Source organism: Protopterus annectens, chromosome 1.part0, assembly GCF_019279795.1.
Source record: "Protopterus annectens isolate FY-2018-M chromosome 1.part0, PAN1.0, whole genome shotgun sequence".
NCBI lineage: Eukaryota > Metazoa > Chordata > Ceratodontiformes > Protopteridae > Protopterus > Protopterus annectens.
The window spans coordinates 1,226,289,016-1,226,313,304 of NC_056725.1; the positions used below are offsets into that span (position 1 = coordinate 1,226,289,016).

General features: G+C 39.1%; 1 protein-coding gene across 1 annotated transcript in view; it reads left to right on the forward strand.

Annotated features, from left to right (window-relative positions):
• Nucleotides 1–24,289, forward strand: part of WDR35 (WD repeat domain 35) — a 2,872,164-nt gene that overhangs the window by 1,640,657 nt on the left and 1,207,218 nt on the right. Inside the window, exon 18 of the mRNA XM_044065775.1 lies at nt 20,544–20,624. Within this exon, the coding sequence (XP_043921710.1) occupies nt 20,544–20,624 (81 nt within the window). The remainder of the gene's footprint in view (nt 1–20,543; nt 20,625–24,289) is intronic.

A 24,289-nucleotide genomic window follows, 5' to 3' on the forward strand; every position in this document is an offset into this window, starting at 1 on the left:
TTTAGCACATTGACTCAGGCAACAGAAAGTAGCAAGGGTTGTTGCCATACTTAGGGAGCCTTTAACAAGGAAGATAACAATATATTCTGTAGAGGTACTAGAAATATTTTGGAAGCTTTATGAAAGTCTGTATAAAGCAGGGAAATATGGAAATCAAGAAAAGGTACAAATGGAAATGTTTATGGTAGAATTAAATATGCCAGGATTAGAGGTAGATGAGGCTCAATTACTAACAGTTAGGATAGGAGGAGATGAGATAAAAAAGGTGATGTTTAACCAATCTACAGGAAAGTCCCCAGGAATAAATGGCATTCCTGTGGAGATAATGATCTGAAAGGTTTTTTAACAATATGTAAGAGGAGGAGAAGCATCAACATCCTGGAAGAAAGTGGTGGTGGGTGTAATACTGAAAAGGGTAAAGACCCAATGAGATCCAGCTTTATATAGACCCATTTAAATCCTAAACCATGATTATAAAGTGTTTGTCTATATGGCTAAAAGAATGACAAAGGTGATGCCAAAATTGATAGATATGGATCGATTTGGTTTTGTGGAGGGAAGGCAAACATTTGACAGCATTACAGAACATTGATGATCCAGAGGGAGGCAGAATGTCAGAAAATACCACTGTTGTTGATGGTTTTTTATGCATTGAAAACATTTGACATATGAGCAGGGTAATGGAAGTATTTGCATTCCTTGATAAAACTGTAAGGTTGATTAGGAGGATATATGAGAGATCAGAGGCAAAAATTCAAGTGGGTGGGTTCCTCCCTGATCATTTCTGTTTGAGCAGAGGAACCAGGCAGGGATGTCCTCTTTCCCTTTAATGTTTGCATTATATTTAGAACCATTGCCAAAGAAAATAAGGGACTCAGAAATTCAAGGATATAATTAGTATTGTAGTCAGGAAAAACTGGATCTGTTTGCAGATTATATTATTTTATACCTGATAAAGCCAGAAAAGGACATTTCAGTATTGTGGAACATTATGAGCCAGTTTCAGATATTTTCGGGATGCAACATTAATGAATCTTAAAACAAAGGCAATAGGTGTATATTATGTACCCGCACAGGAATTGGTTCAGCAGTATCCATATTTATGGGGACATGATAAAATGAAGTACTTAGGAGTATGGATTAAAAAGGATTCTGGTGTGGCAGCTAAGGATATGTGGGAAGAGACTGAATTAAACAAACGATAATACCAAATCTGATAAATTAGTAGCTGTGTTATATGGATTTGGAGAGCAAGATACAAGCAGTTAAAATGTTTCTAGTCCCTTTAGTTTTATACAGAGGTAAGGCATATTTTTATCAACCAGAGAAGAAGTTGTAGATGGCAATTAATAAAGAGCTGAAGGGTTGTATCTGGGAGGGGAAGACGGCAAGTGTCAAATGGGTAAGCTGATTCTTCCAATAGAAAAAAGCGGTTTGGGATCAACCAATTTAAAGGGGTATTTCAGAGCTGCACAGTTAAGGCTCCTATACATAGCTAAAGCAGAAACCTATAATTCAAAGTGGAATGGGATGTTGATGAAATGGGAAGAAGCTGAAAAAAACAAGAGACTGGGATTTAGGATGCAGATCCTTATGGAGAATTAACACTAACCATACAGAATATTATATTCATAAAATAGCAAAAAATATTCTAAGAACGATGCTAACACAGGAATGGATAAAGAAGATTCTGCTGATAGGGGTGACTGCAGTTAGGGATACAGACAATAGGCAAGAGGGAGTTGGAATTTATTGGAGAAAACTGGCAAAAGAACCAAGGTATTGGGAATGAATAATTAGAGAGTTAAAGGTAATAGAATGGGAAGAGGCCAAGAATTTATTTGTACTGCAGGCTAGAGATTGCCTTACCTATCAGTGATTGATAAAGAAATAGAGTGATCCTAAGTTAAGGCCCAGCACTGATAGATTTTTTAGTAAAAACTAGAACAGAAGCTCCTGTTAAAAAGGAATAATTAGTAGAGCATACAAAATATTGTATAATTATAGGAATCAAGCAGAAGAGGTTAGAAAGGATTGGGAAGAGAGATTTGGTAAGGAATTTACAAAGAAGCAATGGGGGCATATACATATGTCTCCCAAATATGCAACATAGTCTAGCAGATTTAGGATCTTTGCTTGGAAGTGTTTTCTTAAGTATTTTTATACCTCAGGTAGATGCCAAATAATTTTTCCTCAGGTAGACAGCAAATGTTGGAGGTGTGACGGGAAAGAAAGAAATAATTGGGAACATGTTTTCTGGGAGTGTAATGAGTTTGCAGACTTTAAAGATTCCCTGCAGACTACTCTGTCAGATATATTGGGTGAGCAAACTGGTGTAACTAAGGAAATAATTTTTTTGAGCTATGATACATAATTGGAATTGCTTAGACATAAAGGCCTTTCTGAGTATAATTATGGTGGCTGCCAAAAAGGCACTTACTAGACAATGGGAGTCAAAGTGTAAATCAACTGTAATAGAAGCAGTAAGTAAATATAGAACAGAGATAAAACAATTGGCATTGGGATCTTTAGAAAAGGGTAGGAGCAAATTACATACAAAAAATGGAAACTGTGGGAACAATACATACAGGGAAGGAATGGGGTTTAAAAGAAGGCAAGATTTGAACAAGGTATGTAATGTTTGACTGACAATGACTGGATCAATTATAAATGAAGCATAATGTTTGTAACTAGAATTATGGCAATATGGTTTGTGATTTATAATGTTTGCAACTAAAATTATGTCAATATTGTTTGTTTCCATTTATAGAAATGTATGTTATCCTGTGTCATATGTGTAATATGTGTATTTTTAATAAACATGTTTTTTATTAAAAAATGAAAAAGAAATGCAGAATAAATCAGAAAGAGATTTTTTTTTACTTTATTGTAATGTTAGAGGCTGTTGCTGAACAAGATTTGCAGAATATGGTCCTAGGGAAAACTGAAGTATGCACTGGGGCTACCAGTAAAAATAAATCCGAAAGTTGATATCTTACATAGGATTAAAAGTCTGGGGGGAATGGGTGCAGACCAAAGGAGTGACTCTGTTAGTTCTGTGCTTTTAATTGCATGGAACTTGGAACAAGCTAAAAGGAAAAGAGGGGAGTAGTTGGAAAACCAACACAAAAAAAAATCTTCCCAATTTCTTTGCAGACCCTTATGAAAGGCTGGCACACATGCTAAGAAGATATAAATTCTGTTTCTGATGCTATCATCTGTGAGACTGTGGTATAGAAAGCTGCTCTTTTGTTACCATCACGAGATGACACAATTTGTGGTAGACTTAGAAAGGTGGATTAAACAACCAAGAGAAAGACCAAAACAGAATGAAACTGTATGCATTGGCAGTAGCAGCAGAGGAGACATTTTAATTACCTGCACTGCTTGCTGTTCCCCCTGTTAGGGAAAAAAAGGAAAGAAATGAAAGTTAAAATTAGACAGGCAAATCAGATACATATCTGGCAGAGAGCGAAACAAGAACTACAAGGTAACAATTTGAAATGTTAGGATCAGTGTGCATTACGTCTAAGACAGCCATTTCTCTGACTCTTGCCTTTACTCTAAGGTATGGCAAGCTTGGAGTTGGTATATATAAATTTTGGGGGGGTCGCCTTCTACTCCGGGGGGTGGAGAGGGACTTGCCCCCTCTGCAAAAAAGTTTAATGGAAATGAGTGATGTCCATTATTCAATCTTCTCCTGCATTTTCATTCTTTTTTTCACTTTGCGTTATGAGTGCTGACATTTCAAAAGGGAGCTGAATTACAAACAATAAGTAACTAGATGGTGCAGTTATTACTTCAGCAGAACCAGGATAGGGGAAAAAGTGGAAGATGTGTCAACAAGACCAAAAACTAGTGAGCGCATGAAAGATGAACAAAGTGGATATAACAACAAAAAGCGAAGGACTTTTTTATAAAATAGAAAAGCCAAAAAACAGACTTGGAAAGTAGAGCAGATGCAGATAGTGAAGGATGTGTGAAGACGGACTCCCAAGGGCTAAAACCTATTAGTGATCAGAAAAGAGAGAAAGAGAGAGTAGCAATTAAAACTTGAAAGTAAGCATTAATAAACTAGGGATGATTGATTGTTGAAAATGGGGTTGTGGACAATGGGCTGATAAATCTCATTGTTGCTTCCAAATAATTGTGGCATTGCATAGGTGTTTGCAGCCTTTGTAAGATTCATTCTTTCCTTCATTAAAGATACAAGGGACTTTTTAAACAAGCTAAAGAAATTTGATTTAATACATTTTTGGTTTGGAGAATGTTACATTTGTTATGACTGATATTGTTTCACTTTATACTTCTATTCCACAAGATGCTGGCACTGAAATATTGAGTGTCTTTTTTTTTATCTAAAAACTATAGTTTGTGTTATATTTGCTTTAATTTTTTATGCTGTCTTTTAGAGCTGGTCCTAGAAAATATTTTTATTGTTTTTAATGATGATAATTTTTTTCATCAGATTTCAGGGGTTGCTGTGGTAACTACAGTGGCTCCAGTGTTTGCTAGTATAATTCTGTGTCAACTTTTTTATTTATAGAATGTGCTGTTTTATTGCCATTTTGTTGATGACATTTTTTTACTGTGGAACTGTTAATTATTTGAAGTTGGAACTTTTTTAAGGAATCTTAATTCGTGTTCTGAATGTTTAAAATTTAAATATAACATTGGTAGTCATGGTATTGCATATTTTGCCATTTTTGTTAGCAAGAATCAGCACTGTACTGGATTTGGATTAATGACAATCCAGTGAAGATCCTTTGACAGACAAATGCATAAATGTGATTCACTAAAAACACTTTCAGCTAATTTGATTTCATGTTTATTTTGTGTGTATGCGTGTGTGTGTGTGGGGGGGTAAACTCACTCATGAAAATTTATCCATGCCCATTTAAATTGCACTATACCTGAGGTATTGCTAGTTGGTAGCAATTATGAAAATAAACAATATGTCCATATGCACTTAATACTTTAAAAAAACAAGCGACTAACTAACCATTGCATGACATCTGAAGAAATCTTAGATACTACTAAGAAACCTTTCTTTGATATTTGTACTGTAAGTTGCACATCTTGAGAAATATTCAGTTATGTATTTTGCTAATTATACAATCGAGTATTTATTTTCATATTTCTGTACATAGCTCAATAAACATGCACCTAGGTGAATTTCTTGTCATATGAAAGCTTATGTCTGCTTAACAAAAAAAATTCTAACAATACATGTCTAGGTTTTACAGTTCCCAAGATATGACAATTTGTTTGTGAAAGTTTAACAAAAATATAATTTGAGGTTTGTCTGCATTATAATGTATTGTAATATTTATGAAAATACTATGAATGCACTGTGTATTTAGCAAAATGTGAAGCATGTGATGCATTATATGTAGGAAAAACTACTAGAACACTTTCTGAAAGGATATACAAGCATAATCTGACAATTAAAAATAAGAATTCCTTAAATGCATTAGCATAGCACAGTATAACATACAGGTTTTTAAAAAAATAATAATTTTTAGTTGTTGAAAAGTTGCATAGGAACATCAGAGATGGAGATACCAACAGTACTCCGAAGTGCAGGGAAGTCTGATGGCAAATTAAACTGAAAGCAGTTTGACTTCCAGGGTGATAATGATCATATTATCATTAAAGGCAAACGTTTGTAAAGGGAATTTCCAGTAACTGATGGTAATAGTTGTAATTTTAACTTCAGTCTAGATTTTTATATTAAATGTGGTCAGTATAGCTGAGAATGTGAAAATATATTTATTTTGAAAATATTTCAGATATTTTATCTGATTGGATGTATTATTGTAACAGATAATTAGCTTGTTTGTTATAAATTGGAGGTGTATGTGTGTGTCTGTCAAAGGGGTTTGTAAATGTGTGTAAGCATTTCTGATAAAGTCTTGTTATTAAAGAGATGTAAGTGTTACGAATCCATGTAGTGACTCTTTCATGCATGTTATTTTATTTATAATGGCTTTTACATCACTTTTTGGAGTTAGTTGTGGCACACAGGCTTATCAATCCCATGCACTACCATAGTTTCATAGTTTAGTACTAGGCTATCTGCCCTGGGGCATTTGCAAGCCTAGCCCTAGAGATGTGGCTTTCGCCACCCCATGTAGTGGTACTAAGGTGTATAGAATAAATTTAGAATACTGTGCCTTTGTCTAGTAGTGACACATTGAAGACCCCCTTACTTATTAAAATTAGTTTACTGTGCCTCTGTTAAGTAGCGACACAGAATAATATGTGATAAGCATGGTTGTTATGCTATACTGATCATGAGATCACTGCACCTGCTCGAGTCTCAAGCACTCGAAAACCACTGTCGCAAAGCCAGGGAGTTGAGCATCTTGTAGCTCAAGCAGGCTGCTGCTCTGCTCAAACTGAAGTATGAGTTCAGGCAAGCAGTCTTGAGGGGAGAACAGGAAGAAGATTTAGAGTTAGGGAGTAGAAAGAGAGTTTTACATTTAGGGAGCAGGAGGGAAGTTTTAGGGAGCAGTATGTGAATGTAGGTTAAGGGAGGGAATTGAAGTTTTAGATTTAGGGATTGATCAGGGACTTCAGGGTTACAGAGTAGAGAGTGGAGTTTTAGGGTAAGGGTGCAAAGACTCTTGTTGAGAACTGGGTGGGAGTTTGAGGATTAGAGATCGTGTTCTGGTAGGACTATTCATTTTCATATGTTTAGGTATTGGGAGGGTACAGAGAAATGGAATATTAAGCTAGTGGAGGTTTGAGCACTTGTTTGCGAACAAGTGTATTGCAAACTATTTGAACAGGAGTACCTGTAGTAGACCTATCAATCACACCACAGCATGCCAGATAGTGTGCAAGAGGTGATTTTCTTCAAGGGCATACAGTAAATGTGCACTGCTGTCTCAGGGAAGAGCTGTCACATGCAGTGGCTAAATAAATTTTATACTGAAAAATTGCAGATCAGCGTAATTAATCACTGGTCCTTCCTTCCAATGCAGTCTTGCAAACAGCAATTGAAATTTGTTCAGAATGTTTCACAAAACAGACACACACACACACTATTTTCTGGAAAATTGTCATGTGGAAATATCTCCAGTGCCAACACCTCCTTCCATAGTTATGGTAACACTCCCACTAGCCAGACAACTCTGGCAAAGTAAGAATGTACATTAATATTTAACATTAAGATAAGCTAACATTTAAATAGATGAACTGAAGGCTTTTAACTCTGAGCAGCAAGTTTCATTTACATGAGCTCCTATACGGATATCATGTGATATTTTCAAAGACAATGTCAACTCTGCTGAGTTGATCAGCTGAGTCAACATTGTAATGCAGTCAAGATTCCAGTTTCGATGGTTTACTTCAAAATTGTGAAAGGAAATTGTTTTGCCTTTATATATATATCTATGTATATACCCATACATAAAAAAGAAATATAGATATATATATATATATATATATATATATATATATATATATATGGTTCCCTATCAGAAGCCTGAAACACTATAAGCTTGAAAATCAAAATCCTGAAACCAAAAGCTTGAAAACTCAAAATCCTGAAAACCCAAAATCCTGAAACTCAAAATACTGAAAACACAAAATAGACATACTGACGTCATTGTGGCTTTGCTATTGTTAGCCCTGTGGTGATAGGTCATGCGTTGGGTTCAGGTAAGTGTGCGGTTGGTTTTATGTTAGGGTTAGGGGCGGTTTAAGTGAGTTAAGGTTAGGGCGCAGGTTAGGCATGTATGCAATAGTGACAAAAATTAGGGTTAGGGGCGGTTTCAGGTGAGTGTGCGATAGTGACGGACCTTAGGGTTAGGGTTAGGGTTAAGGTCAGTCGGTAGATATTAGTGTCTTTGTATTGGCATATTAGCATTATTTGTGTTTTCAGGATTTTGAGTTTCAGGATTTTGGGTTTTCAGGATTTTGAGTTTTCAGGCTTTTGGTTTCAGGATTTTGATTTTCAAGCTTATAGTGTTTCAGGCTTCTGATAGGGAACCATATGTATATATATATATATATATATATATATATATATATATATATATATATATAAAGAAGGCATTTTTAATGTTTTTTTCCTTTGCATTTATTTTTTCATGTAAAGCTTAATTTGTCTGTATAATGTTGTATTTTTCTGTAATTTTCCACATTGTAAATAGTGTTAAATATTCTATGTTTTATGGAGCTTTTCTCCCTGGGACTCCACTGAAAATGGTCTCTTTATGGCCCAGTGGACCATCCTGGTGAACAAATGCCAATAAATGATTAACAAATGATAAACACACACACAGTCTTATGGTCATAAACTAATCACCAGCCACAAGTATTTAAAAGTGAGTAATAGAACTCTTTTACTCAAAATAAATAAAATAAAGCATTTTTCTTGAAATAAGTGTTGAAATCTGAATAATTTGTATAAGAAACTTAAAATGTATAACAGGTAGACATACAGAAAACTGTAAGATAATCTAGATAGCATCTACTTTTTACTAATGGTGCACTGTGTCCTATTTGTCACTAACTTTGAAGATCAGAACTAGAATCTGCAGTGTTCTTATAGGCATTTCTCTTTCTTTATGCATGTTCAGTAGGAAAATCTAGCAACTTCCCTTCAGATAAGTCTCTCTCTCTCTCTCTGCTTCTGTATTTCAATTTATATGAGTTAGAAGATGCTTTCTCTTTAGCACAGTTACATACTTCTGAGGATGGTGAGTCGCAAAGTAGTATTTTTTGACCTAGAATAGCAGTAGGCACTGCAGATGTATAGACAGCAAAACAGTTTCAAACTGCAGTACATTTCCACAGTGGCAGATGTAGAAGTCCTTCTGTTGTATACATTTTCACAAACATTTTAAGTATTGCACTCGCAGACCATTTAAATATTGCGTATTTGCTAAAAAAGGCAATTGTATTGCATCTTTTTTTAATTTTAAAGCATTGCAAGTTGTTGTTTACTAAAGAGTGAGATTCATAATTAAGAGTGTTAGGTTTCTAGGTGCTGCAGCTCTGTTGGTCAAGTGCAAATGCTAAAGCACTGTATGTGAAATTAAATAATAGAGTTACTGTGTATTTTCAGCTGAACAGAACAGTGTCAGTTGCTTGCAGCAGAAAAAGCTTTAAATACATGACCTCAAAATACAATTTTTAGTGGAAGTATTGTATTTTTTAAAAACAATGCAGTTGTTTGTGAAAGTGGCATCATGTTAACCTGTGACAAGGAAGAGGTAAGTAGTTATGGCTGGATGGAACATAGCAGCTTTGATAGGATTTAAAATATAATGAATGTGAGAAGCAGTCCTGTCAAATGCTGCCCTTATCTATGCAAACTTGTAAACAAGATAATGGTGATGAAATGTTTAAAGGCAGTGCTGGATGAAGAGGGGGAGCAAGATTCATCAGTAATGCTTTGGTAAGATTGAAAAAGGCTGATACTGTTTATATTCATTTATTTTATTTTACATTTGTTTACCAGGAGTTCATAGGTTCATAGTTTAGTACTAAGCTAACTGCCCTTGCGAGCCATTTTTAAGCCTAGCTAATTGTCCCTTGTGAGACTCAAACCCTGCAACTTGTGTTTGTAAGGCAAACACCTTAGCCATTAAGCTACCCTCCCAAACCCTCCCAAGGAGTAATACAAAAAAAACAATTGATGCTTCAAAATGCAGTTACATTTACAAAATATATAGGCCAATAATGTGAGCACTTTCCAATAACTGCAGACTAGATAGGTACAAAGTATCATTTAACAGTTATATTTACCAATTCTTAAAGTTATACTATGAGCAGAGTTATGGAAAGAGTTTATGGAGTTAGAAGAATCTGTTTGGTAGGTTACTAATAGATAATAACTTTAGCATTTTGTGAAGTTGAAGAATATGGATAGCATCTATTACGTGCAGCAGTAGTGTACACATTATAGTAGATAAACATAAAATATAGTTAGCAATAAAAGTAATGTGGAAGAAGTATGTGATATGGCAACAAGGCTACATTTGATCAGGATAAAAGAGTTACTCCTCTAACAACAGAACTTGGTGAATGAAAATTCAAAGTGCATTAAACAAGAAAAATAATAGCCTGTTTAGAAGAAATGCTGGCTATTCTACCATAAGCAGTAATGTGTATACATTACAATGAGAGAAAAATATAAAGTGTGAAGAGAATGTTGATAGGGAGGGAGTTGATGGGTGATTTTTGTAATATTTGGTATGATAGAAGAGGCTGGGATGGTACCACAGTTGGTTGCTTGTTAATAGGTGCTCATGGAAATAGGGAAACTGGGTCACAAGAATCCAGTGGAGGGGATGAATGATTTAGTAGGTTGTAGTAATGAAGAGGGCATAAGCATTTCTGCAAGCTGAATAAATAATTTGAAACTGTAGTGTAAAAAGGCTGAATTTGTAGCTTGCAGCAACGCAGGGCAGGAGAAAGAGTGAATTGTGGTGTGGAAGCTTAATGTATTACATAATTATTTTACAGTGGTTAAAGAAAAACACTAATGTGTGTAAATGGAAATTTGGTGAAATAATAGTTGCAGAGAAGATACTAAGTTGACCGAATAAATAGTTTGAATTGGGAATAGGGGTTGAATGTTGGACGTATTCAGTGTTTAAAAGAAATGTTGATACTTGCTTTTAAGCAAATATCAGATTAGATACCTGCATCTACTAGAAGCTACAGAAATGGAAGGCCATACTTCTCAACTGTCCAGATTTTCACAGAATGTCCAGAATTTTGCCTCATATTTTTGGTCTGCTCCTTATAAAATTTGTTGTGTTCTGGCAAATCACTGAGGATTGAAGTCACTTAAAAATGACATACCTTTGAGTGTCAGACTTCATATCCCCAGAGGACACCAGAATTATCCAAGATGGTCCTGCCTAAACAAATATCTGCTGTCAAAATCATGGACTAAAACTAAATTCCCGGAAATGTATAATCAAATCCTTATTATCAAGCAATCATATTGTTTAGCAACCATGGCTTCCCTTGTATCTATCAGATTGACAGCATCCCCCTGAAAGTTGATCCTGTAATTAGGAATCTGGAAACCTATGATCACAATGAACTGTCCTTTGATCATCGTGTACACACTATTGTAAACAAGCCTTTTTCATTACACAGCTTATAGCTAAAGGTATAGTGTCCAAATGAAGGGATGTAATTATGCCATAGTATCTCTGATCAGGCTGATCATTAAATATAATGCCCCATGCAGTATTTACCTGTCCAAACACTTGGCACAACTGGAATGACCAAAATGCTTTCTCACTAAAAAATTCAAGGGCCTTAATCACAAAAACTATGCAGACCATCTCAAAAGCCATGTCCCTCTTTTCAGTATCATTCAGGCTATGAGAAACATTATACAGCCTACTAAAAGGAGACCTTTGCCTCATGTATAGAGGATCAACAGACCCTGTGTTGTCAGATCTAGTACACATTCAAAGGTCCAGTAGTATTCCGAACACCCAGTAGAGGGCTCTTGATCTCGTTTGCAGCTTAAATAGAACCTGCTGGAGGGATAGGTTTGTATCACAGAGTATAGCTCTTCTACAGAACTGTCTTCCTCCCCACATAAAGTAATGTACTTCTCTTACAGTATTCAGACATGGAAAACCTCAAATTCATCCCCAGTTTATTGCCCTTATCCATTATGGAAAGGGGCAATAAATAAATGTTCCAACATGTCCTTGTTTTGCCCGTATCCGGGTTATTTGTACACAAAATATAAACCTAAAAACTACAATGTGAATGTAAGGCTTCACTTCTTAACATACTAACAGATGTATAACCTAGTAGGTGCTTAGGTTCATAGGCAAGTACTAGGCTAGCTGCCTTTGCTGGCCATTTTAAACCTAGCCAGTTTGTCAAAGGTGAGAATTAAACCCTGCACTTTGCACATGTGAGGTATACACTTTAACCATTGTGCCAGTCCCCAACCCATATGAATCTATATGTGTAGTCATCATCGTCAATTCCTTTTTCACATTTTTTTCTACATGAGGTCGGGGTGTTGCTTCAACTGTTGCCATCTCTCTCAAATCAGTGTCACTCTCCTACCATCTTTGATTGTCATGCCTGACAGGTCTTCTCTCATACTGTCCATCTATCTGTTTGCTGGTTGCCCTTGGTTCTTCTTGCTTTCTTTTTGTCTGTCCCAAATCTTCTTCACCAAATTGTGTTCTGCTTTCCTGCACATGTAACCAGACTCCCATAATCTGTTCTCTTTGACCTTGTCTGTAATTGGAGCTTTTTGGGCTTCTTATCTGTCTCAGGTAGTTCATATTATAAACCTCTAGCTTCCTAACTGCTCTGCCTTTACTGGCCTGGTTTGTGTACCATTGTTTTGTACACTTTACTTTGGTATTCTTCTGTCATACAGTACTCCTGACACTCCATGCCAGTTGGCTGCAGCCCCTCTGATTCTAACTTTGACCTCCTCATTCAGACTTCCCTTTTTCTCAACCACCCCGCCAGATACTTGAAGCTGCTAACTTGTTCCACTGTTTTCCCTTCTGTCTCAATTTTCATCTTCTTCTAATTTCCCACATTTGCTCCGATTACAACTGTCTTAGCTGTGCTCAGTTTCATCCTGTGTGCCTACCTGTGTGCCTTCCATTTTGCATTCCATTCCTAGCATCTGCTGAAGTTTTTGTTCGGAGACTGCATGTAATACCACATCATCTGCATACAACAACTTTGTGGATCTGTCCCCACCACCTGTTTGCTAGTCTATCATCACTGTTATGAACAGCATTGGGTTTAGAGCTGAACCCTGATGCACATCCAGTCCCACTGAAAATCCCTGTCGGAGTTCAAGCTTTGTTTGTACTTGTGCCATTAGGTCCTTGTACACAGCCTGAAGTAAGTTGTGTTTCCAGAAACCATTGCAGAACTGCCCAAATCAGGTTCCCTGAAACCTTATCATTTGGTTTCTCTAAGTATAGGAATGCCCAGCTGAACTCTTTACTCATCTGTAGCTTCTTCTCACCTGTCTCTGTCACTGCAGGCATTGAGTCAGTAGTGCTGCATCCTGATCTGAATCCAAACTGCTTATCTCCTATCTTGCTTTCTACTGCTCTGTGTATCTGTTTATCAATCACCCTGTCCAGAACTTTCATGTAGTGTGACAGGAGTTTGATACCCATGTATGCCCACACTTGTGAATATCCCCTTTGTTCTTGTACACTGCATTAGTATGCATGTTCTCCTGTCATATGGGATATGTCCATCTCTCCATACTGCTATGAATACTTTCTGGAACCATTTGCCCCCAACTCACCCAGCATCTTAATCATAACTGCCATTTATTCATCTGAGTTTGTTGCTTTCCCTGATTTTGTTTTTCTAAATGTTGTTGTTCTTCTAGGGCGGGCCCCCTCTTCTTCTTTTGTCGTTTGTTGTGTCTGGGGAAATAAAGTTTCTGTGAAGTTGTATTCATTATAAGCTGCTTGAAGTGCTCCCTTCTGCTTCTGATGTCCTATGACCTGGTGAGCAGGTTGTTGCTAGCATCCCTTTTGAAGGGTGTCTGATGAGTATCTACAGTAACTTTATGTCTTTGCCTTGCAACCTGAAAGTTTCATTGTGCCATATACTGAGTCACTTTCCAGAAGCTGGTAGAGTGCCTCTGATGCCTTGTTCTTTCCTATTTTAACTGCTGTCTTAGTTAGCTGACCAGTATTCCTTCTTAGCCTGGTCAATTTTTCTATTTCCCACTTTTTCCTGCACTACTTCTTTTTTTGATGACTTCCTGGACTTCTGCATTCCACCACCAGCTTTCTTTATGTACCTTATTTACGTACATGGCTCAGCCACATATCTTTTCTATAGTACTGCCATTCTTATCAGTTCCACCTATTTTCTCTTCTTTCTGAGGCACTAGAGCCCTGAGTATTTCCTTCAACTCTTGTGATTTATCTCTGGTTAACTTCCAGGTCTTCAGCGTGGTCTCTGTTGACGTTAGAGCCTTCTCTGACCACTGCTTGCTGCTGACTGTGGCAACTAGTGATTTATGCTGTGGATGGACTGTTTCACTGGGAATGACTTTGCAATCACTTTTTTTCTATCCCTACTCCTTTTCATACTTGGAGGAAGTCTACCTCAGTCACATGTTGGCCATTCTTGTATGTGATCTTGTGACTGTGTCTCTTGCTGAACCATGTGTTGGTGGCCATTAAGCCATTTGCTAGACAGAAGTCTGGAATGTCCTTTCTTTCTTATTTCTGCTGCCCCAACTATGTGGATCTAGGCAGTCCTCATATCCTGTTCTGTATGTCCCAATATGTGCATTTAGGTCCCCCATTATGAACACAGACTCATATTATCCTGCTTTTTCTAGAAGGTCCTGCAACTTCTTTCTGAATGCATTCTTTTTTCTCATTATCACAACCCTGCTGTGGGGTATAGCTTGTGGCTGTGAGTGGTGCCCTATCCTTCCTCTGAAGTCTGATTGCAATGAGTCTATCACTAATACTGATGATACCCCACACTATCTTCTAAAGACTCTCCCTTACCACATTTTCTACACCATTTGTAGTCTGTTCTCCCCCGAGTAGTAGACTTGGGATCTCAAGCCTTTGCTGCACTGCCCTTCCATCTTATCTCCTGTATACAGAGGACATACAGCCTCCTCCTTACCATCATGCCATGTACTTCCAAGCAGCATTCTGTCAGTGAGCCTATACTGAGTGTAGCAGTCTTTAGTTAATGTCTGGCAGGTTGACTGATTTTATGTCCAGCTTTTGCTCAGCAGAGCCATTCCAGGCAACTGGGCACCAGCCAGCCAGTAGCTTACTGACACAAGCTGCTGAGCTGTATGCTGGGCACACACTTGCCAACAGGGGCACAGAGACCCCTCCCACCATTAGCTTGGGTCCCTGGAATAGGACAGAATAGGCTGGGTCTTCAACCCACTTATCTAGCAAATACCTATGCCCATTTTGGCATCATTAATCAATGTGACCAGACCATCTAGAGACGATCTTTACAGTGACAATCTACAGTGCATGTTGATAATGCCATTTACAGATATGCATACAGCACATAAATCAACATACATGGAGGTTCTGTCAAAAAACTTACCGAAACACTGGAGAATTCCAAATCACATGACTGTTACAACTAACACAGTTCCCACAGTACCCAAGATGCATAGTAACACCAATGTCTCACCTACCAAGCCCTTAAGGCGTAACATTCATAAACCAAATTTTCTTGTCATTGGAGACTCTATAGTGGGACACACGGAGGTCCCACTCACCAGGTTATTTAAAGAGAAAGTCACGGTCAGTGTGCCAGGATTCATCTGATCACATATGCACTCAGGTCTCTCAGCAACAACTACCATTATGACTCTGTCATAGCTAATATTGGAGAGAATGACCTGAGACATACCTCACTGGACAACATGAAGAAAGACATAATTGAACTGTCTTGAGTGTGTGTCCCAGGCAGGTATGTCCCCAGCCTTGAGCAGCATATTACCCTTACCTAGAATGATGCCACAGTATAAATAAAAAAATAATCAATTTCAATAATTGGCTTAGTTTTTGGTGTAATTCCAAGGGGATCCAGTTTCTGTCAGCCAGGGATGACATGGTCGACAAAACTTGCTGCTTTGTCAGTGATGGTTTGCACCTGGCACCACTACACTTTCAGCTGCTGGTAAAGGCTCTTGCCTCCCCCATAGTGCCTTTTTTAGGCAAGGTCTCAAAAACAAAATTGCCAACATAAAACTTGTCAATTATAACAAAATAGGTGTTATGCTGCTAAATGCTAGGAGCTTAAACCAGAAACTGCACACCCTGGAAGTTCTCCTATCACTGGAGGATGTAGATGTCTGTGCAATCACAGAAACCTGGTTCAAAGCCTGAGAGAGTACCCCAGCCTTGCAAGGCTACAGTGCCTTCCACACTTTCAGACCACAAAATGAAAGTGTGAGAACCACAGGAAGTGGTATTTCTATCTATATTAGAGATAAGTTCACCCCCAGACTAGTTAGACAAGACAACTCCATGGAGTTACTCCAAGTTCAGATTACTGTGGGTAAGACCCCCCCCCCCATTCAAGTCATAGCTAGTTATAGATCCCTGTCCATGGATCATAATGTGCATGAGGCCTATATTGACCAAACTGGAGTCAGTCCAAGTATTGCCAAACACTCTGGTCATGGGGGATTTCAATTATCCCACCATCAATTGGGAAACCTACTGTAGCCCTAACTCACTAGCTCAGAAATTCCTTGACTTTGCTAACTCAAATGCCCTGGAACAAATTGTTCAAACCCCAACAAGAGGAACAACATACTAGTTCTGGTTCTCACTAACATGACAAACAGATGTACCACTGCAGCTCTTCATAGGTAGGTACTAGGCTATTGGCCCTAGGGCCTATATAAGCCTAGCCAAATGGTACCCTGGCTTTTGCCACCCAAGAAAATTATTTTCCTGTGCCCCTGTCAAACAGAGCCACAGAAGTGATCCCTGGGGTGAATTTCCTATCTCCCATCCAATCATCAAGATTTTTCTTGAAGAGTGCTAATGAGGAGCTTTGTTTGATATAGATAGGTAGTTTGTTCCAGAGTATGGGAAGTCTCTGGGACAGGAATCTATCCCTCCAGCATTTTCTGTTTATTGTGGTGACAAGGTTTAGGTCCCTAGAGCTTGTAGCTCGGAGGGATTGGGATTTCTTTAAGTGGAGCATGTCCAACAGGTCTGGGTTTGACATGGCTTTGTATGTTAGGCAGAGATCGCCTCTGAGTAGGCGATATGGGACAGAGTAAAGCTGGAGTTTTTTGAGACGGCCTGTATAGGGCATCTGTTTCAGGCCGGTAATCCTCTTTGTGAGGTATTTCTGCACCTTTCCAGTTGGACCCTCATTAGTTAAACTGGACCACAAATCAGTTGCCTTTGACCTGGCACTAACACCAGAACTCACAAAGGGTGAAGTCAGACTAAAAAACTTCACCAAGGCAAAGTGTACTCTCCTAGGGGAAGGTTTAAATGGATTCCAGGTCCCACCCCCAGCTGGAAATGGTTACTACACCAAAGCTTGCACTAAAGCCCAGTACAATCACTTGCATAAGTGTATTCGGCTGTTCCAGACAGAATCAAAGCCAGAGTCCCAAGTAAAAACAAGCCACTGTGGTGGTCATCCAGCATTAACAAACTTTGCAACAAATGCTGAAAGTTGATGTCTAGGAAAACTAAGGCTAGGGCCCCAACAATGGAAAAGTACCCTCCTCATCCTCAACAGGCAAATAAGACAACATGTCAAATCCTGTAAGGGTAACTTTGAGAAAAACTTAGCAGTCACAACCAAGAATAACCCTAAGGCCTTTTACAGCTACGTATGCAACATAAAAGATAGGACCCAAGCATGCGCTGAATTAGTGACTAACTGTATCACACACATTGATCCTGCAGTGGTATCAAACCGGCTGGCGGACAGATTTGGCAAAAGTTTCACTCTGTTATCCCCTCCAACCTTATCACAGATCTTACTCCCAACTTCCCCCCACCTTACATATCCAAAGACCAGGTCATTAAAGCCTTGTGTACGGCAAAAAACACAGCCTCTTTGGGACCAGAAGCCATCCCAGGCTATCTTCTAAACAAAGTAAAACATGAACTACCATCACCATTAAGTATCCTAGTCAATCACGGCCTTAACCACAGGCTATGTCCCTGCAGAATGGAGAACAGCAACAGTTATTCCCTCACCAAAGGTGGCTTAGCAACAGACCTGAGGAATTATAGACCCATAAGTCTGACCAGCCTCATCTGTAAGGCCATGGAACATATCATCATGGACCTCACAAATAAAGACATACGCGATCTCCAAACCCTGGATCTGACCCAGTTCAGCTTTGTCAAGAGCAGATCCTGCCTGTTAAACCTGGTGGATTTCTTCAAAAATGTGACCAGGGCTATTGACGAGGACAAATCTGTGCACACAGCATACCTCTACTTAGGCCAAGGCCTTCGACACAATCCCACACTCGGGCATTACTGATAAACTTAGCAAAATAGATGTAATCCCCTTTGATGTAGGGTCTATATTAATTCCATGAAAGACATATTCATCGAATACATCTTCAGTGAACACCAGCCACCAAAATTCACTTCAGCGAACCACTGAATTTTTCCCACAGTTTGCAAACACTCTCCCACCAGCTGTCCAGAACACACAACAGACTAAATCAAATCCACCCAAGTGAGAGACTTCGCCCCCACATTCCCCATTATGGGAGGCTGTCCCCACACCCCCTTAACTATATATACCAACTCCGAGATCACACTACAATGAGGAAAAGGGCAGTGTTGAGGTGATGGCCTAGTGTTTGCGAACCGTGGAGAAAATTCCGCTGTTCGCTGAAGTGAATTTTGGCAGCTGGTATTTACTGAAGGCATATTCGATAAATACATCTTTTTGTGGAACTAATCTAGACCCTTGTTGTAAGATGTCTGGCCAACTGGCTCATAAACCAGTCACACACCATCAAAATGGGTGACTCTACATCAACCAGCATACCTGTCACCAGCAGGGTGCCACACGTGTCAGTGCTGGGCCCCCTACTGTTTGGTATATACTTTTTAGAAGTTCAGGCCAAAACTAAGGGGCTGTGGCTCACCAAGTTTGTGAAAAACTGCAGACTGGTTGTAATCATTGAATCCCCAGATGATGTCGGTATACTTCAGGAGGGTCTTACACAGACCAATGACTGGTATCTTAGTCACGATCTCAAACTAAATGCAAAAACATGCATCATCATTCCCTTCAATAAAAAGAATGTCCCTTCACACTATCAAATTAGCAACAGTACTCTGTACCTGTGAAGTGGTAAGGGATCTGGGATCACAAGCTTACCTTTGACCACCATATGTCTACTGTAGTAAGAAGGCCTTCTACGTACCACACTTGATTAGCAAAGGAGGTTATAACCCCTCTATACTTGTCACTAATTAGGCCCATAATTGTGTATAATGCTCGTTTTGGGATGTACTGCACAAAACACCTGCAGCAATTGTAGAGGCCTCAGAGGTTTCTAACAAAGAAGATCAAGGGACTCCAGCACATGCCTTAAACAGACAGATTAAAGTTCCTGTCACTGTACTCAATATCGTATAGACTTCTCAGGGGCGACTTAGGCTTTGCTTACACAGCAATCTCTGACCCAAACCTAATGAATTTGCTGCACATACGTAAATTAAACGGAACTAGAGCTACCTGTTCCAGGGACCAAAATATGGCCTGCGACTTGAATAGGACATGCTGGAAGGACAGATTTCTCTCCCAGTGACTGCCGCATCTTTAAAATAGGCTGCCAATTCATGTGATGCAGAACAGCTCTGTGATATTGTTTAAAAGGAACCTGGACGAGTGGATGGGGCACTGTAAATTCATACTGAGGATAATGCCCACAACCCTCCTGGACAGCAGTCATCACTAAATACAATCCTGGATATTGAGTAGAGTATCTATGATATTACATTGGATGAAGTGGCTAGGCTTGAAATGACCTCTGGGTCGATAGCCTAGTAACCTCCTGTGATCCTGTGTTAAATTATGTGGCCTCTCTGAAGTGGGATTTGCTGCTATATATTCTCCTTAGCCTGTCCCCAGCTCTGTTTATCAATTTTTTAATTAAAAAAAAAAAAAAAAAAAACACGAAATGGATTGCTGCCGAGTGCAGTATGTGTTATCTCTGCTTTGAAACTTATGCCCTGTGTTTTATCTGTTTTAGTAAAAGTAAACGACTAGATGAAAGAAAACCACTCTTACTTCTCTGAACATATGTTCTAGTTGACAGTATCTCACTGTTTAATAAAAAATTGCTAGATTAACACAGATCAGTTACTTTTAAGCAATTGATGGCATTGTCGATCTCCAGCAGTCACAGGTACTGAATTGGATAGCCATGACTAGGTCATTTATGTCAGAGAAGAAAAGAAGTCCTGCAGATAAGTGGCTTGCTGTCTTAATTATGGATTCATATTGGGACCATTTCATTTTAAATAGCTTAATGTAATAAATTACTAAATTAATTGAATGAACAAGATCTTTAACTGTAAAATATGTTGGGAGTCTGAATGATTTTAATCTCAGCCCCTAATACTGTGGTATTGCTCTTGGATACTGAAGGAAAGTGGTTAAATTTTCCATATAGTTTATAAACTCTTCTTTTTCACCTAAAATTCATAATGGATGCAAATCAAAGACATAACTAGAGCTAAAGAAAATGTTTTCCATAATGTGTCTTGATGACTGATTTGATTTTATTAATTTTAATTCACAGTTTCAAGCCTATCAGTTTTGTTTTATATTTGTTGAATGCATAGTAATGATGACTTTGGTCAGTTTTACAATATTTAAAAAAACATTTTTAATAAAACTGAAGCATCCACCTTCATGGGCTGTTTTGCTAGATTCATGACTAGAGGAACACATTGAACTGTTTTTGCTTTTGAGATAATAGATTTAAAAAAAAAATCTTTGTTAACTTAACTTTTTGTAACAGACTGTTTTGTTGTTTACAGGAACCTATTCAGACATCTGGTTATATATGCAACTTTGAAGATTTAGAAATTAAGTCTGTTCTTTTGGATGAAATCTTGAAGGTAACTATAATTTGCCTTTGTCCTTTTTAGTTTGCATAGCACCCTTGAAAAAGACAAAAGCCTCTTTAATGATTAATGCAGCTAGCCAAGAAGATAGTTACATTATCCCGTACCACCCAACTGTAAATTGTCACAACTTTCTCAAAGTCCTCTGTCTTGCAAACCTATTTCAGTTTTTCCATCAGAAAAGATTGTCAAATTAAGTGACAAAGGTTTACTTGTGGATTTATGAGGAACTGGATTGCATTTAAGTACACCACATTCTCTGAAGAGGTGGCAAGAGGGATGGACTAGTTAAAATAATAATCAGAATTAAGGCCTCAGGCATTAGGATGACTTGGTATATAAAATGTTTCCAGGCTGCCAAGAATCCCTTTCCTGTTATGTAGTACACCGCACCACATCAGCTGTCCTTTTCCTCCCTTCATCTCAGATTGAAGCTAATTGGTCCCGGGCTACCTTTACATTTTGAAGTGTTTTAACCAGAATTGTGAGTATCTTAGCTTTTCCTGTAGCATTCATTTACTTTCTGTGTTCTACCCTTTTCAGTGTTTTTCATTAAATGTCTGATATTTTTTCCTTTTAGACTGCTTTTCTATTTCTGGGCGTAAGCCTACCTTACAAAGTATTTGCTGATGATCATCGTGTTTCACTGTTGCAGTCATTACAGTTGGGTTATCCTGCTGGCAGGCTACCTGCAGTCAGCCTGAATTCCAAAGTCTAGGTCCAGCGTCGGTTGCTGTCACCTCCTCCCTGACGTCATTGCGACAGGGGTATAAAAGATGCAGCGATGCCATTTTCTTCAGTCTTTCTTGCCGCGCGGTGCCTGAAGCAAAAGCAGTTTGCAAGTGCCGGTTGGCCGACTTCTGAGATTTTCAAATTCAAATTTCAGATCCGAAGTCTTCATTAAAGCTAAGTACCCCGTTGGGGAAACTTTTTTCTTGCTCCAGACCGATGTCAGAAAAAGTTAATAATTGTATTTCTTGTGGGAAGCAAATACCTCATAAGGATTTTCATTCTTACTGTATTCCTTGCCTAGGCCCTGACCACGACATTTCTAGTTGTTGGTTTTGTGCTAGATTTACCCAACGCACTATTAAGCGTCGGTACGATTTTGCATTTCACTACTTTGGCAGAAGTTTCAATTATATAATGCCGTCGGAACAGCCGACTACCAGAGTTTATAAAAAGTGAAAAGAAAAAGAAAAGGACAAGCATCTGAGGTCCAAAACCGACAACGAGGCTTCCGCTAGGCCTGTCACCGGTTCTCAGTGAGGCGCTTTCGCAGCCCCTGACGCCCGCTACCTCAGAGCCACAGGCTGCTTCTGACTCCCACGTGGAACTGACTAGGCCGCTGGAAACTCAAGGTATTGGACACTCGGAAACTATTCCCTCAGATGGGTCCGGAGCCGCTGAGCAGGCATTGGCTTCTGAGGGTGTTTTCCGGCCTACACAGTTGTATGTGAAACCTACTTCAGCATCAAAGGCAAAGACTAAAGCAGCTTTAAAGACTTAAAGAAAGCTTTAAAGAAACAAGTACAGCATTCTCCTGGACAGGCCACCATGCCTAAAAAACAGATGCTTAAAATGGCCAAAGACCTAATTACTTTGATCAGGGGTTCCCATCTCCCTCCTGATAAGAGGCCTAGGCAAGAGATAGAATATGAATCTTCAGATCAGGTTTCTATTTCCTCTGATTCCTCTTCTGAACAGGAATATTCTCTTCCTCCCTACGAGGATTCTGATGCTGAAGAATCTATCCCTTCAGCCTCTCCTCCTGAGGATTATTCTTTTGGGGAGACACTGCATACTATGAGGGAGCATTTCCACTGGGAGAGCCAAGATTACTCAGAATCCAAGAAAAAGCTCAGAGACTTCCTTTTATTACCTCAGCACAGGCCCCTTGCTATCCCACCTGTTTTAGACATTGTAGATAATGTATTTTCAGAGTCCAGTCTATCTCCATACTCTTTACCACCAGCTCCTGTTAAGCCAGACAGATACTACAAGGTTCCTGATTCACATAAACTTCTTTATAAAAACCCTGCTGCTGACCCAGAAACTCAGGGTCCCAAAGGGGTCAAGGCTTCCACTGCAAAAAACCCTATCCCCTCTGATAGGGATTCTAGGGCCCTGGACAGATGGGGGAAAACGATGTATACTTCTGCTACCTTGGCTGTAAGAGCTTTAAATTGCCAATTTCATATGCTTAAATATCAGCAATATCTTATGTCACTGCTTAAACAGAAAATGTTAACAATTTCAGAATGTGCAGAAAACAAAGAAATGCAGGATTTATTGCATGCAGCTGAACAAGTGGGAAAGCATACTTTGCAATGTGGTTTTGATTCTCTAGAGGCCTCCTGCAGGGCCGCTGTTACAGGTTCTGTCATTAGGTGGCATGCTTGGTTAAAAGAACAGAATCTGCCTGACCATGTTAAAGCAAAACTATTAGATGCTCCATTACAGCATGATACTTTGTTTGGTGTTAAAGCAGAAGAGGTGTTGAAGAAAATGGAGGACAAAGCTAAATCTATGGCAAACAGTCAAGGATTTCTTGCAGGTACAGCCTCCCAAATTTAGCAGGAACTGGCCTACAAAGAATTGGTCCTTTCCAGTGTCAGACAGGCCACAAAGAGGCAGATAAAGACGCCCCAGAGGCAGATCACAGCCCCAAGGCTCATACAGGCCTAAACAATGGGGTGCTTCTACCTCCAAAAGCGGAGAGGAAAAATCACAGCCATACAGGAAACAGTCTCAATGACTTTCCCCTGCCAGCACCAAGCACTTAACTTCTGGCAGCCCCATTGGGGGGAAAACTAGCACTTTTTTCACAAAATTGGCACATGATCACCCAGGACAAATGGGTCTTAAATATCGTATCACAAGGCTACAGGTTCCAGTTTCACACCCTGCCAAGGCCAAACGGTATGCCAGACCTGCCACGCAATCAATGGGTAGAGGCACAAAAACAAGTTTCATCCCTCATGGACATGAGAGCTATTCAGCTAGTACCACAGCAAGAGCAGGGACTAGGATTCTACTCAAGGCTATTCTTGGTGCCCAGAAAGGACAAAGCCTGGAGACCAATACTGGACCTGTCTATCCTAAACACATTCTTGGATATTCCAAAATTCAAAATGTTAACTCTGCAGCAGCTTCTGCCCATGCTGGGCAAGAGGGCTTGGCTTGTGACTTTAGCTGGCTCAATGCACTACCAATTCTCTGCACTGCCCTTTGGCTTATCTACTGTGCCCATGGTCTTCACAAAATGCCTGGCACCAGTGATTGCATTTTGCAGACAAAGAGGAATACAAATATATCCTTACTTGGACAACTGCCTTATTCAAGCAGAGAACAAAGACATTCTACTACAGCATCTGGCGCTTGTAAAAAGATTACTAACAGGTCTAGGGTACACAGTAAACGAAAGAAATCAAAACTCGTACCCTCTCAAGAGATAATATTCCTGGGTGCAAGCTTAAATACAACTGCCCAGATGGCTTATCTCATGCCAGACAAACACAGACAACTGACTACTTATTTCAAAATGTTGGCAACAAAGACCCAGTTATCTGCAAGAAAAATTCTGCAGGCTTTGGGCTTCATGGCATCCTGCATTCTGCTAATTCCATATACAAGACTGCATATGAGGAAACTTCAAT